The sequence below is a fragment of the Prosopis cineraria genome, unplaced genomic scaffold, assembly GCF_029017545.1.
Source record: "Prosopis cineraria cultivar Desert tree isolate PC_DT_omini unplaced genomic scaffold, ASM2901754v1 PC3, whole genome shotgun sequence".
Lineage (NCBI taxonomy): Eukaryota > Viridiplantae > Streptophyta > Magnoliopsida > Fabales > Fabaceae > Prosopis > Prosopis cineraria.
Window position 1 is genome coordinate 42,587,877 of NW_026555334.1, and position 17,012 is coordinate 42,604,888.

At 36.9% G+C, this 17,012-nt stretch overlaps 1 protein-coding gene and 1 pseudogene across 1 annotated transcript; one reads left to right on the forward strand and one right to left on the reverse strand.

Annotated features, from left to right (window-relative positions):
- The first annotated feature begins 5,392 nt into the window (after positions 1-5,392).
- On the forward strand, positions 5,393-7,948 carry LOC129305801 (uncharacterized). The gene is made up of 7 exons (XM_054945900.1): positions 5,393-5,802; positions 5,926-5,957; positions 6,181-6,222; positions 6,803-6,889; positions 7,145-7,233; positions 7,406-7,456; positions 7,561-7,948. The coding sequence occupies exons 1-7, from the start codon at positions 5,729-5,731 to the stop codon at positions 7,582-7,584; spliced, it is 399 nt and encodes a 132-aa protein (XP_054801875.1). The 5' UTR covers positions 5,393-5,728; the 3' UTR covers positions 7,585-7,948.
- Positions 7,949-8,640: 692 nt separating this feature from the next.
- On the reverse strand, positions 8,641-13,350 carry LOC129305800 (transcription factor PIF1-like; annotated as a pseudogene).
- Between the last annotated feature and the right edge of the window lie 3,662 nt (positions 13,351-17,012).

A 17,012-nucleotide genomic window follows, 5' to 3' on the forward strand; every position in this document is an offset into this window, starting at 1 on the left:
GTAAAATGATCATTTATTAATGAATATAAGATTAATATTAATTATTCTTAATTGTTCTTTGTTTTAATTAATTTTTTAAAATTTTAATTAATTTAGTCTGGTTTTTAAAGGAATTAATTCGGTTTTCAACTAGTTTTTTCAATAGTTGACAGGTTTTCCTTATAGTAGGCTTTGAGGAGCCAATCGAATCGAATTAAGAACTAATTTCTGACTCAATCAGTTAAACTAGCCAATTCAGTTTTGTTTTTAAAACACTACTATTAATTGTTTCCCTCACTTTAATCCTTCTTATAGTACTCATGTAAGTGTATGCCCACTCCTGTGGTTGCTTAAACGATCTCTCCAGCCCTTAATTCCATAGAACTTCAATAAACTAACAATCAAATCCAGTAAATCATTCATGTCCCGAGAGTCTGAGACATCAATGCATTGCAACGCCACTAAAGCTCATTTACTATGCCCAACTGTTCGTCCCCTACCACTCTTTCTTTTACCCTATAAAATAGATCCTTCGATTCCCAGGCTTTATACCACAGCATACAGACTAGAGGGAGATCACTTCAGTAAGAAGTAATTAAGTAGTGTCTGAGAAAAGAAGCATACCAAGTGAGTGAGAGACATGGGTAAGTGGTGTATCATGGTGATGCTTCTCGTTCTGGCTGTGGTGGCCAATGCTAGGAATGAGCCAAACGAGGCTTCTGGTCTCAAGGACCAGAAGACTTCCTCTCCTACGGTGGCATTGGAGGTTTTATTGGAGCTGGTGTCAAAGGTGTTGGTGCCGGTTGCGGATTCCGCGGAGGATATGGTGGCATCGGTGGATTTGGCCGCGTTGGAGCTGCAGGTGGCGTCCTTGGCAATGGCATCGCCGCCGGCGCTCTTTCTCACCCTTGAACCCCTGCATGCATGGCGATGCAATCAATACCCATTAGCCCTTTGGTCTGCTTTCAGAAATAAATAATACAGTCTGTGTGTGTTGTTTATTATCCAGATAGATATTAGAAGCACTCTGGCTTAAGAAAAAGTAGCGTGTTTTATTATCAGGTGTGTTACGTTTCAATATTTTACGTTTCAGTATATATGTTTCTCATTTCAGTTTGAACTCTGAAGTAACATCAATGATCTAGTGTGTGTTTTTATATATGCTTTGTGCTTAATTATTTTATGTCTGTATAGTCTAAGTCTCGCCTTTGATGTACAGTACAACAGAAATGTATCGAAACTAAGATCCTATTTCTACTGACCGACTTGCACTCAGGCTTTAATTTGCTCCTCCTCTGTTCAAAAATGACTTGGAAGACGCTCGTTTGGTTGTCCGGCCAACTTATACATCAAATAAACAAATAACTTACATGCCACTTGTTGTTCCAGTAGCATGAAAAATTTAACACCATGCATAAATGCAGAAACCTGAGCGACAAAACAATCACACACGCACACGGAGATTTATGTATCCATTCCTTTCTTCGGGTCCGATACAAACATATAGCTATGTTTTTTTTTTTTTTTTGGGGGGGGGGAGGGTCCCATTAAGATGAATTCGGTAAATTGAATGAACATACAGAGTACAAGGGATATTAATTTCTAGAGGGCCGACTGAGATTATATTCTTATCACGTCCCCTAATGTTTCCCGCATGAAGAAATCGAACTCTAACTACGTCTGGAAGCCTTTTAGAGTTGTGTTTGTGTGGTACAGAGGAAATGCTACTGCTCCACACCACACGGATATTGCTCTAAATAAGATCACAGGATTAACCCCTGCTCGAATTAAATTATATATGTATGTACTAGTTAGCTCAAGCCCAACTGAACGAAGAGAGAACATTAAAGATTAGTCTTTGAATTTGCACAACCTTACGAGAGTCTGGAGTAATTAAGGAACAAGCACAGTGTCACTATCTTTCTCCGCTGAATAAAGTCAGAATCTAAGAAGCGCGCGAGAGCTGAAATAATATTTAGTCGCAAAATGAAGCTAACTTCCGCGCGCGGGTGGCCTGCTCATGTTAATGTTAATTACCACCTTTGATTTTGACTATCAATCGTTTCTTATAAGTCCAAAGATATCATAAAACATGAAACATAATCGTATTTACACTGGTTCTGGGTACACAGGAAAATCTTGCTTGGGCTAAGCACCGTTCTATGTGTACTCATAATTTCCCTCCACTCAACCCCACCTTTGCGGCAGTAACACAAAACTAACAGACCTGATAAAACAGATTGAATGTATGTTCAAAGCACTATCTGCAGGATTCACACCGTCCTACAATTGTAAGTAGCTCTTCTGTATATCTTTATCGATCGATTTTTTCCCCCGATTAATAATCCAACATCGCCAGAAGAAAAGGTTCCATTATATTAGAGAACTTTTACCAACCTCGGAAGTTGGAATCTGCGCTAATGAAAATTTATGAGGCTGTGGCCTGTGGAGTGTAGACAGCTAAGTGTTAGATAGGCACTACAATATAATGCCTTTTTAGTAGGAGTGGTAATTGATCAGATTCAAAATCCAGAAAACAAAGTTAAGCCGGCCCCGCCCACATTAATTGTTCAGTTCTCTGCAACCCATGTTACAGTGGGTATAAGTAGGTGTATGCTTTACTCTTACGGTTGTCTGCATGATCTCTCTGGCCCTTAATTCCGCAGAACTTTAATCAATCAACAATTAAATTCAGCAGTACAGCATTAGGTTAATCATCATTCACCATGTCATTGAGACATCGATGCTCTCTGCAGTGCCACTATAGCTCATTTGCTAGGCTCAACTGGTCCTCCTCCTCCACCGCTAGAGCTCATTTGCTATGCAATTTCATACGGTCAACTGTCAACCTCTGGTTCTCCAAGATTCAAACAATATATAGATATTTGGAAAACGCTGGTTCAACTTTTGCAGCAAAACTTTCCCGTGGCTATAAGAGAATATTAAGATCAGTTTTCGGATGTGCACGACGGTACTGGAGTATTAAAATATATGTTGAGAAACAAGCAAAACGACTCTCTCTGTCTCAGTTGAGAATAAAGCTCAGAATCTAAGGAGCCAGAGGTGAGGTAAACATTAATAGTCAAGAGCAAAAAATCTGTCTGAAATGTAGCAAGCGAGTTAACGTGTGGGTGGGTGGGTTTGCCTATGTTAATTAAGAGGACGGTCCAAAAATCTTAAACATACTCGAACTTGAAGGGCTTGGGCGTTTGAACTAATAATATCCGTAGGGTCCTAAACATGAAACCTAATCGTGAAGGAAGGCCATTAATATGCAGTCGAGTTTTTAATGCTGGTTTGGTCATGAAAAGCTTTGAATATCAGCTTATTAATATTGAGTTAAGATGGCCCAGTCGTCCTTTAATTTAACCATGGGCCATGAAGGACTGCATGCACTGGCCTTCAACTCTATCTATAGAACTGACCTATGTATATAGCACGTTGTTATTATTATTTTTTTGGGTAAAGATACAATAAAATTATGGGGCTTCTGCAGATAATATCCATGCTGCAAGACCAAATTAATCAAACAGTTCAATATTTATTATATTTTATATTATAATTGATTTATTATATTTGTTAATGATATATTATTAATAATAAATTTTTGATAAATTTTTATTTTTTTAATAATTAATCTTGTATATCAATAATAAATCTTTTGTACATCAATATAAACTAGTCATATTTTTAAATTTTTAAAACATAAATCCTTATTTTCAAGTCATAAGATTTTTTTCAACCAATGGACTAATTGATCCTAAAATTAACACGTATGGAGTTCAAAAATATAAAACATTTTTGGATGAATTAGATGTTAAAAAATGTGAAGCATTTTTATTCTTTCAAAATGTAATCATCATTTTTTTTAAATACTCCTATTGATAATAATTTTATATTTATTATAGGGTGGTTAATCGGAATAAATATAAAAAGATAAAGTTAATTTAAAAGTGGGTAATTATTTCATTAGAAGGTAAGATTTAATTAAAAATGACTTATATTTTTTAATATATGTGTAAAAAAATCAACACATATATACGTATAACTACGTATAAAATAGACGCCAACTACTTTCTAGTTTCTACTCTGTCTTTTACAACTGACGTGCACGTACATCGCTTTGTCTCTGCTGTCTGGTTTTCTACCAGATGCAAATACGTCAACTTTATTGTAAAACTTCATGTATGTTATGCACCGGCGAACATGGTGAATGTTTGGGCCATAATTTATTCCTTCGATTGCCCTCTCATGAATAATCTAGATGTAAATCTATAGTTTGAAATATTTGTTTTTTATTGGGATTAAAAAAAGCAATGTTGCACTTAATAATTTTATAATAAGAAAAATATCAATTAAGAATCATCAAAAATTTTTTTATCAATTAATAATAACTTATTATCAAAATTTAAATGGATATTTGTTAATTTGGGTAAGTATTTTATTAACAAGTATTTATTTAAATTTTAACAATAATTTATTTAAACTTATTTTTTATTCAAGTTTTGATAATAATTAATCTTTGTGTAATATAAATTTCTTCTAACGATTATTGATTGCTATTTTTCTTTATAATATCTTTTAAATATTGATTTTATAAGAATTTTAGGAAATAGGGGAATTCTGTGTAAATCATAAAAGAAAATAATAAGTATAGATTATTCCAAGAAATATTTTAAAATAATTGATTCAAAATATTTTGGCCAAAAATGTATTCAAATTTTTGAAATTAAGAAATGCATTTATATTGTAAAATAAAAGTGCAACAAAAATTTATGATGCATGGATTTAGGCGGGATTGGATCTTTAAGACAAGACGTTGAGAAATATTAATCGTCAAATTAAGATTTAATAATGTCAAGGGAAGAGTTATAAATTGTTTTTTGAATAAAAAATGTAGATATTTTTAATCAAAACTCCTCTCACAATATTGTTAAATTATATTACGGGGGAATGACCAACGATATAGGTTACTTATTTATTAGAGATAATTTCATTGGAAGTACAGGCATATCAAATATGAGCACATTTCTCAATTAATATACACATTTTTATAGGTGAAATTTAAATCTTAATTTGTTAGCATGTTGTTAGGAATTACCTCTTTTCACCAAATCCAATTCTATTAGTGATTTTAATTAGCACACAAATTCAATTTTTTTTGGGCTTCAACACTCAAATTCAATTGAGATTTGAGAAAATAAGAGAACCTCAATTAATGCCAACAAAGGTTGGATTTAGTTATAGCAAAAGGAAATATTTTCATGATGAATTAATATTTAAATGCTCATTAAAAAAAGGTCAATATTTAATCGATAAGAATCCTTTAAATATAATTATCTCCTGTAAAAATACAGCTGAACAGGGAAGAGAGAACCTCAATTAATAAAATCAAAATCGGATGAAGTTGGCTCGGTCATCTTCTCGTACATGAAAAATTGAAATTGAAACCCTCAAGCAGGTAACCTGGCATCACACATCAGCCTCAGGTCAGCACTCACTCGGTATCGCTTCACCTTCACCTAAGCTCCTTCCCTACCTCTGCCTCTCCCCTCTCAATTCTCTTCTCTGTCTCTGATTCGAAAATTCCCTCTTCCCTCTGCCGCCTTTCTTCTCTTGGTCTCTCCTCTTTCTCCGACGACCACCGCTGCTACCCTCACCCTAGCCCTCCACTGTTGCCCTGTTCTTCGTCCTTCGAGTTCCTCCTCTGTTTCTGTACTTTTTCACCTTGTTGGGTACCTCAAGTTCAATGGGTCCTCGATTGTGTCAGGTTTGCGATGAAGCTCAATCAAAGTACAAGTGCCCTTCATGCTATACACCCTAGTAAGTAATGCTCAATCCTTTGTTCCGGGTTATAAACGTCGTGTAACTAACCCAAACCCCTTCTTTTTTCAAATTCTTTAAAATTATTACTCTCTAATTTGATTTTCACTAATGCGTTTACAGCTGCTCTCTGGCCTGTTTTAAGAAGCACAAAGGTATACAGTTTGTTCATGTTCCTCCATGAGTGTTCTCCCCGCATTGATTGTTTTGCCTGTTGTCTGTTTAATACACCTCATACGGATCAGTGAGAGAAGTGAATTGAGTATCATATTAGACAGTGCATTCCCCCACCCCACCCCGCTCAGCACTGTTGCTCCTGAGATTTCTCTTAATGATATTGAACATTTAAACTGAACAAGTTTTGCTTCGATGTTGCAGAAATTCCGTGTGTCAAGCCACCACCTTCCGATCTAAAAAGGAGTAAGAGTTTCCTTGGCTTGTATGATTGCTGGCTTTGCTAAGATATTTTCTGCAACCTATATTGTTTGTGATGACTTTTCGAGGATTAATAAAGTTTGGAGTTATACTACGATGGATACAATAACAATGCACGTTTGTTCTCATTTTATCCTTCAAAATTCTCCTGTTCCTCTTTCTGCCTTGGGGAATTTTCAATTCAGTATCATTACAAATCGAGTAACTCAAGTGGCTTGCCCTCACTTTGTAGAATGTTCTACACTCTCCTTCGAGTTTGTTTCTTTCTCATCTTTTCTCCTAAGTCTGACACCTTGCCTTTTACTTCCTGTATTGGATTCCGATACTCAATGTATCTACTGTCCTCCCCCCCCCCCGGCCGGGGGGGTTGTTTGTAAATACTATTAAACAGATCAAATTTTTTTTGATGGAATAATGTCTCCTCTTTCATGACATGTGATCGCTATTTTACCGTCAGGCCTGTGCAATCTTGATGGTTAAGTTTGCTCAAACTGGCTTTTGTACAACAATTCATTGCTCTTAGGGACTGTCATGAATTGATATTTGTTCCTGTATTATTCATCAGCTGCCATTCCAGAATCGCATGTACAAAAGCCAATACTTGTTGATGAACCCAGCGAGGTGCTGCAAAAATCCCAACTAGATGCCATAGGTATGATATCTGCCCTCCCCCAATGCGCTTACGTTTATGTATTTATTTGTACCTTCCTTACTGTCAATGAATGGGAAGATTTTATGTACTTACATATGGTGATTGTTTCAGTTCTAGTTTAGCTGTAATGTTCTGTCATCAATATCCCTGTTGTTCAAGCATTTCTTCTTATAGGGAGGGTAACCGCGCCAAAAATTCTGGGATTCATATGATGAATGTTTAATTTATTCTTTTGTATTAACATGCGATCTGCAGCTTGTTCCAGTAAGATTCGCAGTGCTTTGAATGATAAGGCCCTTCAAGAACTAATTTGCAGTATTGATTGTTCCCCCGATGCAGAGAATGTAAGTTAATCTTTACTTAGATAGTCAGATGCCTATTCTAAAATTTCACCTTCTATGTGCGTGGGTCTGTTGGTCTGCTACCTAGCAACTTGGATCATATTAAGGTCTTTAAATTAAATACATTAAATTTTGAGTTGGAGATATTTCATTTGAAAATTATGTCTCTGACTAGGCACTTGATAAAGCCATGGCAGAGGAACCGATTCGATTGTTTGCGGAAGAGGTAATGCAATCAACTGGTACTCGTTTAGGTTGTGAGTCACATTGAATAATCTGAGTTTTACAGTGCCCTTGATCTTATTCTTACTCTTCTAATCTGGTTTCCAGATTTTGTCAATAATCAATCCATAAGTGCGGGCAACTGTTTCTGGTGGAGGAATAGGTCGTAGAAAGTTTACGTATGCAAGAAGTTCCAGACTTCTAGATGATGAGATGAGATCCTTCAGATCATGCCAGCTGTTACCTAATATTTGTTTTTTATGATCTATACGGCATCCCGTGACTTAGCTTTTGATCATATTTAATTTATCAATTTTATTTTGTATGGTCGCACAAAATTAGTTCAGAGTTTGTGTGTCAGTAACAAGAGTGTAGATAGAAAATAGAATCCCCAAATTTCCATGTGTTTACTTTTGCAGTTTTGCTTGACTCTTGAAACGAAGCTTCACTCAAGTTCACGTTCTAACTTGAAGACGAGTTCTGATATTTGTCATAACTTGAGTTTTAACTTCTACTGATAAGTATATGTATATCTATAACTAGCGTTCTAACATTGACCAACCCGGTCATCGGCTGGTAAATATAATGTTCAAAATACCATGGGATGTATGATCCCTTTGCGGCATATGCGCGTGCACAGATGCCCCGTGCACGGATCCTTTTGGGCGTCTCAAGATTGGTTCGCCAGTGCACGGATCCTTATATTTCATTCAATACTGATAACTAGTGAATGAAATATAAGGCCAACAGTTTCACTGAAATCAGATCACCCGCGTGCATAATTTAATAACGATGATGACGGTGCCATCGCAAGGAAGTATGAAAATTTAGTGTTCTATTGGCTGAAGATTTTATTTATAATTCCCCCAGTTCAATGGCCAGGCAAATTGTGGTTGTTACTATAAAGAAATTGTGCTGGGAAATGGAAGAAACATCGAATTTTGGGAAGATTTTTGGGTAGGTGACTCTGGCCCCTTAAAATTCCTTTCATTTATAGATATTCCTGAGATAGATTTAAATCGACCTATTTCTGACTACATCGATGACGACGGATTATTGAAATGGAACTTTTTCGAGAATTGCTGCCTAGTGTTTCCTTGGAACAAATTGCGAGCATGACAGTCGACTCTAACAATGAGTTGAAGCCCACTTGCTCTTGGCACCTCACTGGTAATGGAGAATTCACGGTTAAATCAGCTTACATGGCTAATCAGCATTCAGAATGGAATAATGTTGACAAAATCTGGCAAGGTCTGGAATTTATCCATGGCACAAAGAGTCAGAACATTCACTTGGTTACTACTAAAAGGGAGATTACTTTCTAACACTGAAAGATTCAGAAGACATATGACTCATGACAAACAATGCTGGCGTTGTACACATCCAAATGAGAACATTAACCATGCGCTCAAACATTGCCCGTTTGCAGCTGCTGTGTGGAGGGATCTGAGAACTGAATTCTATGGAACTGAAATTGAAGCCTGGATCATTAAATGCCTATCCTCTGCTGCCCTGGACATCTCATGGAAGATCGGCATCAGTATCACTTGCTGGAAATTATGGGATATTAGAAACCATAGCATCTTCCCGAACGAAACATTTTCTGTTGATAGAGTATTATCCCAGATTAGAGCTTTTGTTAATCACTCTCTACAGTCCTGGTCCACTCTCAGGATTTTGATGTAATTATTGCTTCTTGTACCGTCCTCTTTTGATGAATGAATTTCCCTTTTCACTCAAAAAACAAAAAACAAAAAACAAAAGAAAAGAAACAAAGATCTGAAACAGATCTAAGAATGTTGAGATCACGCTGCAGAGAGATTCTGCAATATCACCACAAAGGGTAACGAGGGTAAGGGGAGGGTTAAAAAAAAAAAAAAACTTTACTGTACCCACAAAAAATAGCCTTTTGAGATTGGCAGTAATTTACTTGCTAGCCCCCTGCATGCTACATATATACAAGCTTGCCACAGAGAACTGCTAAAAAGTTGGTTCTCGGACACCGCCAAACTTAGCAGCTCTGATAGAAAATATAACCTACAACGTCCAAAATTAAGTCCATTTTTAAAGGCAGTTATTTTTATTTCACATCATGATCATTCGGGACTCAATGTAGGAGCTGCTGGAATCTGCAAGGTTTGATTAGCCCTTGGTTGTAACCATGAGTGAATCATCCATTTTCTGCACAGCGTCAAGAAAAACCGAACTGCTTAAGAAGATAGAGGTAGATTATAAAGACTGAAGTATTAGAGAAGACGATACAAATGAATTCTCTCATCAATATCAGATCCCACTTTCATTAATGCAGTAAACCAGAAGACCCTCGAGTTATTATGTGCTGGGGAAGTTTGTGACACAATGATACAGCCAGTCCCATTGCCCCACAATAATTCTTGTCCTTTCTATTTCCACCGCAAGAAGCGAAATCTTGAAGAATACTAAGAGCATTCACCTGACTGATGATTTTCTAGATTCTCATGGGCCCTACTGGTACTCGGCTTGCTGATATCTTGTTGCATCATTGTCTGATTCTGTACAAGGAAACGAGCCTCATGTAAGTGTCCCCCACAGTTCAATTGATCTTCTTCTGACACTGAACAAGATCCGGAACTCGAGTTCATTTTTTCTAATTCATTCTATTTGCCCTCAGCCATGGAAACCGGCCTAGCATTGAACATTAGAGGACAAAATTACCTGCATTAAATGGCATCGAATCTGGTGGGGACCAAGGCATTGGTGATAAGCACCAGGGGGGTGTGGGATCCGTGAGTGAATAGGATTCGATGAAGCCAGTGAGGAAAGCATCTTATCTGCCTGTGTTGCTGCTTGCATTCTGGACAAATCAGGTGCTGCAACATGAAACGGAGGAGGCAAAGAGAAGGATCTTGGTCCCATTTGAGCGGGCTGCTACAGCTGCTGGCATGGCTGAAGCAGCAGCCACCATATTAGGAAATGGCATCACCGGCCTGTTCATTCCCATCCCCATTGCTGGTATATACTGCTGCATTCCTGCATACATCATGGGTACCATTCCACATCCCATAGACATCATCTGCACAAGTCAATTCCATCCTTGCTCTCATAAAAAACTATGCCATATGAGTATAACAAATGATGGTATATCAACACGAGCATACTAAATGCAAGCTATTCCCAATACATAATAACGCATGCGCGGAATCAGAGATGAAGCTACCTGGACTTGTAACTGCAGTGACTTTAAGTACTCGATTGCTTCATCCAGCATCGACGCTTTGTCAGACTATAATTCAGAAAAAATAATGTCGATATTAGGAACTAAAATTGAAATCTTGTCCCTTGTAATGTCATGAAAAAAGCAGGGAGAAAGTTAAAACAGCCTGTTCACCTTGTTACACCGAGGAATAAGTTCTTGTAAAGCTCTCATCTTTTCATTAATCCTGTCTCGACGTCTCTGGATAAAAACGCAATTTGGAAGCTTTCAGCTTGTGAATAACACTGCAGAAGGAAATCACTTTTTTTAATAGAAATGTACGGTACCCTCTCCGATAGATTGTGAACCTCCGCGGCACGAGATCTCCTCGTAGATTTTGATCCGCGAACTTGTTTTTTCGCTCCAGCAGATTCATAACCCAAATCCTTTTTGCAGCCACCCAAATAGACACAAGAACGCCTCAAAAACACGATAAAGGCAGACAGGCAACAGAAAGCAGAAAATCAGAAAGGACCAAAAGTTTGATATGACGAATATAAAATCTGCCTCGAGCCTGTTCCAACTTACTTACTTAGATGGAGAGGAACCTGCAAGCTCAAACACATTGGAAACCACCACAACATCCATATTGGGGCCAAGAAAGAAGTACAACACAAGTGAAACAAATGTCTTTTGTCATTCGCACCACTGGCTCTCTAGTTTTACATAAATTTTTCCGTGCTATCACCTATACCATACAAAATCTCTCACGAAACTATTTGACACGGACTGTCGCAGACTTCACTGTGGCTCTCACCATCGCAATTTTAGAATCTTCAGATCACAAATTCGTTTTCGCGTCAAATACTTGTATTTTTTTTATGTCATCAAATACTTCAGTAGAATGATTGTTGTTGTCGAAAATCAAAACAGTAAATTACAGAATTTATTCGCAGCCCAATCCACGTTGCCAAATACTGAAGTTTGAAACACACTGACTGGTTAATAGGCGTTCACTTCAATGCCGAGCTGGAGCTTACGTTTACACACGTCACTAACTTAGCTCACGATAGGCGAGGCCATTACAAATTCAACGAGTTTGTGAGCGACAGAAACTGAAAACTTGAAATAAAATAAAAATAGCAGTCAAAATATTCACTCACCTCGATGTGACACTCCGACTCATCGGCTTCCCGGCCCTTCCGCTTCCGATCATTCGCCGGCGACCTGTCGGACGGTTCTACGCTACCAGATGATCCTCCTGGCGACAACGTTGCTGTCATCTCACACGTCATTGCCTCCGTTACTCCGCCAGCAGTCGTCGTCGAAGGCGCTGCAACCCCGGTAGTACTCATGCTCCCGCAACAGGCTGCCTCTTCCGTTCGCTCCGCCGCGCTTCTTACGGTATCCGAGATTCTGGAAGTAGGAGCGACTGCAGGGATATCGCATGAATCCACCGCCGTCGATTCCCTCGCAGCGGTCCTCGACCTCGACGGCCCTGATTCAACTCTAGCACTGTGTTTCGAGAAGTCCTCGGATTCTTGCATCTTCGCCGGTGGCCCCCAGGCCGGCTGTATCGGGGTCCGAGGAAGAGCTACTGACGACGAGGGCTGCCGGACCTCCGTCATCTGAGATGTACGGACATTGGTCTGCATGGTTGCACTGTTGTTGATTTGGCTGCTATTGTCGACCGCGGCGTGCGGCGTGTAGAGGAGGTCAGCACAGAAATTGTGATCCAAGGGGGAATCGTCGACGATGGGACAGTGAAGCCAGGAAGCCATTTCATCCTCCTGCATGAACAGATGTTGGTTGTAGTAGTTTTCTACTGGGGGCGAGGGTCGAATCTCGGTCTCCGTCGCCACGGAGGTCCCGGAAGGAGTCACATCGCCGGAGCGCCTGGGCGGCGGAAGTTTTCTGAGAGGCCCAATGTTATGGGTGGGCATGACGACGGGACCGTTTTGCCAGAAAAGCTCCATGATTCCATCGTCGGGCCTGTTATAAATTCCAAGCTTGACGGTTAACGAGAGCGAGTGCTCGCAGAAGAAAATTGAAACAGAGAAACATAAAAAGTTGGAAGGAGCTTACAGGAAGGGTTTCTTGGAAGGAGGGCAGGCAGAAGAGAGGGGAATGGGGTATTCATCATTATCATCCATCTGGAGCTGGATGGAGCTAAATGGAAAAGGGATTCCTAAAAACAGAGAGAGAGAGAGAGAGAGAGTGAAAAGAGGAAATCCATGGAGGTAAATGAAACGAGAACAAGGGAGGAAAGGACAACTTACAGGTACAGCAGCTGAGTTGTGGATAGTTTGTCTTGAGGCTGCTAAAATTGTGGAAGAGAGCAGGCCTGGAACTGAATATCTGAAGAAGAAAAGAGGCGTGCAGGGTTGGAAAAGAGAGTGTGCGTCCAGGTTTGGCTCCTCTTCTTTGCCTTCTTGTTTTGGGCGTAATAATAGTGTTCCTTTCCTTTTGCGTCAATGTGGCTGGGAGCAGCCGGGAGGCCTAATGCCCCAAAATTCGAAACGAACATCTCTCTCTCTCTCTCTCTCTCTCTCTCTCTCTCTCTCTCTCTCTAAGACTAAAGGACGAAAGCCTTTTCAACTCGTTGCTGTACTTCCATTCACCTCGCTTCCTTCTTCTAGTCCGCCTTTAACCGTCAGTCTTCTAGTTTCACCCTCACTTCATTTTCACCACGCCAGAATAGCTACTGTAATCACCAATCATAATTACTATTTTTTATTTTAATAATATTCAGTGCGTCTCGTGGGGCTCCTCTCTCTTCCTTCTCACTTCTTTGTCTTGCGTGCACTTCCCCAGATAAAATGTTTAGAAAAAGGCATGGCCTGTGTTTCCATCCTCCACTTCCTCGTATGAGCAGAGTATAGCATATTATAAAGGTCAAGACCTGCGCAAGCAATGGGATTGCTTTGTCGTTTTTTGAGAGAATCTTCTTCGTTTCCTTTCTCATTTTTTTTTTTTTCAATTGACATCCTGCTGTGCCTGCCGTAAAATTACAAAGCTTTTCCTGCCCGCTGATCATTTTCTAGTCTGTGTCAGCTATCACGCCTCTCTAACTGATTCCTCCCTCCGACTCTTCCCTTCTCTTCATCCCGGCTTGTCCTGAATCTGAACATTCTGTTTATGCCATCCACTCGAACTAGTGTCCTAACTTCTCGACCACATCTGACAAGCCCGACTCAGTTTTTTATTTTATACAAGCTTTCCGATATTAATTTCCGTCCTGCTTCTAAATCACATGACTCACACTGACCTATCCACAAGTAATTAGACCGCCAGTTCTTTTCCTAGTTTTTAGCACAGCAGTATATGATTAAATGATTAATGTCTGATTTAATAATAAATACTTTCTCTATTTAAAAATATAAAATATTTTTAATTAAATTTTATCCCTTAATAAAATAATTATTTATTTTTAAAATAATTTTATTTTTTATATTTATTCTTATTACATGCCCTTATAATAAATATAAAGTCATTATAAATAGAAACATTTAAAAAAAAATACAATGATTACACTTCAAAAAATTAAAAAATCTTATATTTTTAAACATTAATTCATCAAAAAATGTCTTATATTTTTTAATAGAGAGAGTATATGAGGTAAATACTCCCTCCGTATCCATATATAAAAGTTTAATTTTATCCTTAAGTATAAAAAGTTATTAATATATTTTTAATGAATAAATTATTATATTTTTATTAAATTAAAAAAATAAAAAGATAAATACTCTAATTAATTTATTTGAAAAAGATTTATTTTTTATTTATAATAATTAGGGTAAAATTAGAATGTTGCAATGTTTTTAATGAGATAACTAACTTTTATTGATTTATGTAATTCGATTAAAAATATTTTATATATAAAGATGGAGAGAGTAGGTAATAAGCATTTTTATGACTGTAATTAAGCCATCCACTGCTGTTGTTTTCTCACTTGGACACGAATTTTGTAGATCAAGATGTGGGTGTCTCTCTACATCATTACATATAAGATATTTTTAATTGAATTACGTGAATTAATAAAAGTTAATTATCTAATAAAAAATACAGTAATATTTTAATTTTATTCTTAATTATTATAAATAAAAAATAAATCTCTTTTTTTAAAGTAAAATAGTGAGAATATTTATCTTTTTCTTTTTTCAATTTAATAAGGGTATAATGGTTCATTTATTAAAAAATATGCCAACAACTTATTATATTTAGAGATAAAAAAATTTTTAAAAGATTTTTTATATATAAGGACAAACTAATTAAATTATGTGCCTCGTTTATCATGCATCTAATTACAATTTTGACATTATATTTTTTGTGGAACTCCTTTAAAGGTATGGAAATTTTATAAGCTTTGATATAAATTAATTATTATCTCTGCACAGTTTTTCGTGATCTTGTACTAAAATACAGTTATGATCAATTTTTGGAAAATTTGAATATGGAGAACAAACGTAAAAATATGATTAAATCTTTTTTTGGGATGATAATAGAGAACGAAGTGTGGTATGTGCAAAAACCTTGATGTCTACTTTATCTCTGATGCATGCACGCGTGTTCGTGAAAACTGGTGATCCACATCCAAACTCGATCCATCTAAGCACCGACCAAAATGCATCGATCTGACAGTGTACTTAGCATTATCTTGTTTATCTGGTAAAAGATGCTCCGAATTCTCCTGCGGTTGATGACAAAACAGTACAGATTTAGGCTTCGGATCAACCCATTTTTTCTCTGGTCCGAAGACCCGGCTGAAAGATTTTCTATTTTATATAACGATTTCGAATCTGGGAATGAAGCCGTCAACGTGTGAGTAAGAGGCTGAAAAGCAACTTTCAATGTTAAATTATTCGTACTTCGTTGTTATTTTTTCTTAATCCAATGTTAGTACTTTTTGTTTAGCGTAATCATTCTAGTGTCCCACTTAGATGGAGCTAATTAATTACATTCGGATGACGGTAGGTTTTACACGTTTGCTCCGAAAGGTTAAGTGGAAAACGACAATTAACGATTAACCGTCCCATCATAATTAGAAGAATAGCAATAAATGCATGTTGCCAATTTATATTATCTTTTCTTGACCTCAGGAAGTAAATTTTTAATAAGCTCTCTGCCACATCATCGCTATCATTAATAATTATAAATATTTCTATAAAATAATGTGAATATTACTTGGATCAACGTCAAGACCAGAAATAACAAGTACGCTCCACGGTTTCATTGAGTCAGGTAAGCCCGTTGACGTGGTTTTTAAGATCAATTTGAACCCAGAAAATAATAAAATTAATAAAAAAATTTAACTCAGTGAATATATTTTATCATTCCAACTACGTCACCCGCCAACAATAACTGATTTCAGATATTAGAAAATATAAGTTAAAAGATTAGGTTATAATATACATTTAATCATATAATTTTACATAATATTTTATTTTAATCACTTAATTTTATAAAATATCTTTTTAATTTTTTAATCTTAACACTATTACTTTTATCGTAACAAATTTTCACATTAAAATTTCAAATATTAATATATTAAATTTAATTTTATTAAAATAATAATGATTGATATAAAAAAAATTATTTAAGACTAATAATATTAGGGTTAAAAAATTAAAAAAATAATTTATAAAATTAAAAGATTAAATTAAAATTTTATATAAAATTAAAAAATTAAAAGTAATGCCGAAATTCTTAATGTGACCATTATCTATAAAAAGATTCAACTAAAAAAAATAAGTATACAGAGTTCAAAATATTATTCATGCAGTCATGTCATGCGCGAGTTGGCATTAGAAGATCAAATGGCGCGTGTTAAAATTTTAGCAGCGAGTGAGATGATATTAAAGCAAAAGATAACTGACAAACAGTCAAGTAATTAGGGCTTGGGCACGACGTGAAAGCTCAACGAGGCTGAGAAGGTAATGGACGAACCGCGGGTAAACACCAAACAGTGTGTGAACACAGGGTGATTCCGACTTCAACCTAATCCACATCCTATGAATTCTACACATCATCGTGGGCGAGTGCCTATATTTGGATCCAAATAAATGCTACCATTCTCCCTGTTCAATCTCGCACACAACACCTTACAGCAAAGATCTCCTTAATACAGGGCCTAAACATGCATGTCATCCAATCAATGGATCCATCATGATCATGAGTGATGACCACGCTATTTAATTTCAATTACTTGAGCTTTTTTTGTGTAAATAGAATAAAAGATGGTCTGTATCAGCTCCATCGAAAAAGGGCAGCATTATTATCCCTGCATGCTACATAGTATTTGGTGATTAAATGAAATTAAGGAACTACAATGATCACTGGTTTTCAACGAATTGCTATGGATAACTTTTATGGTCATTATAAAACAAGA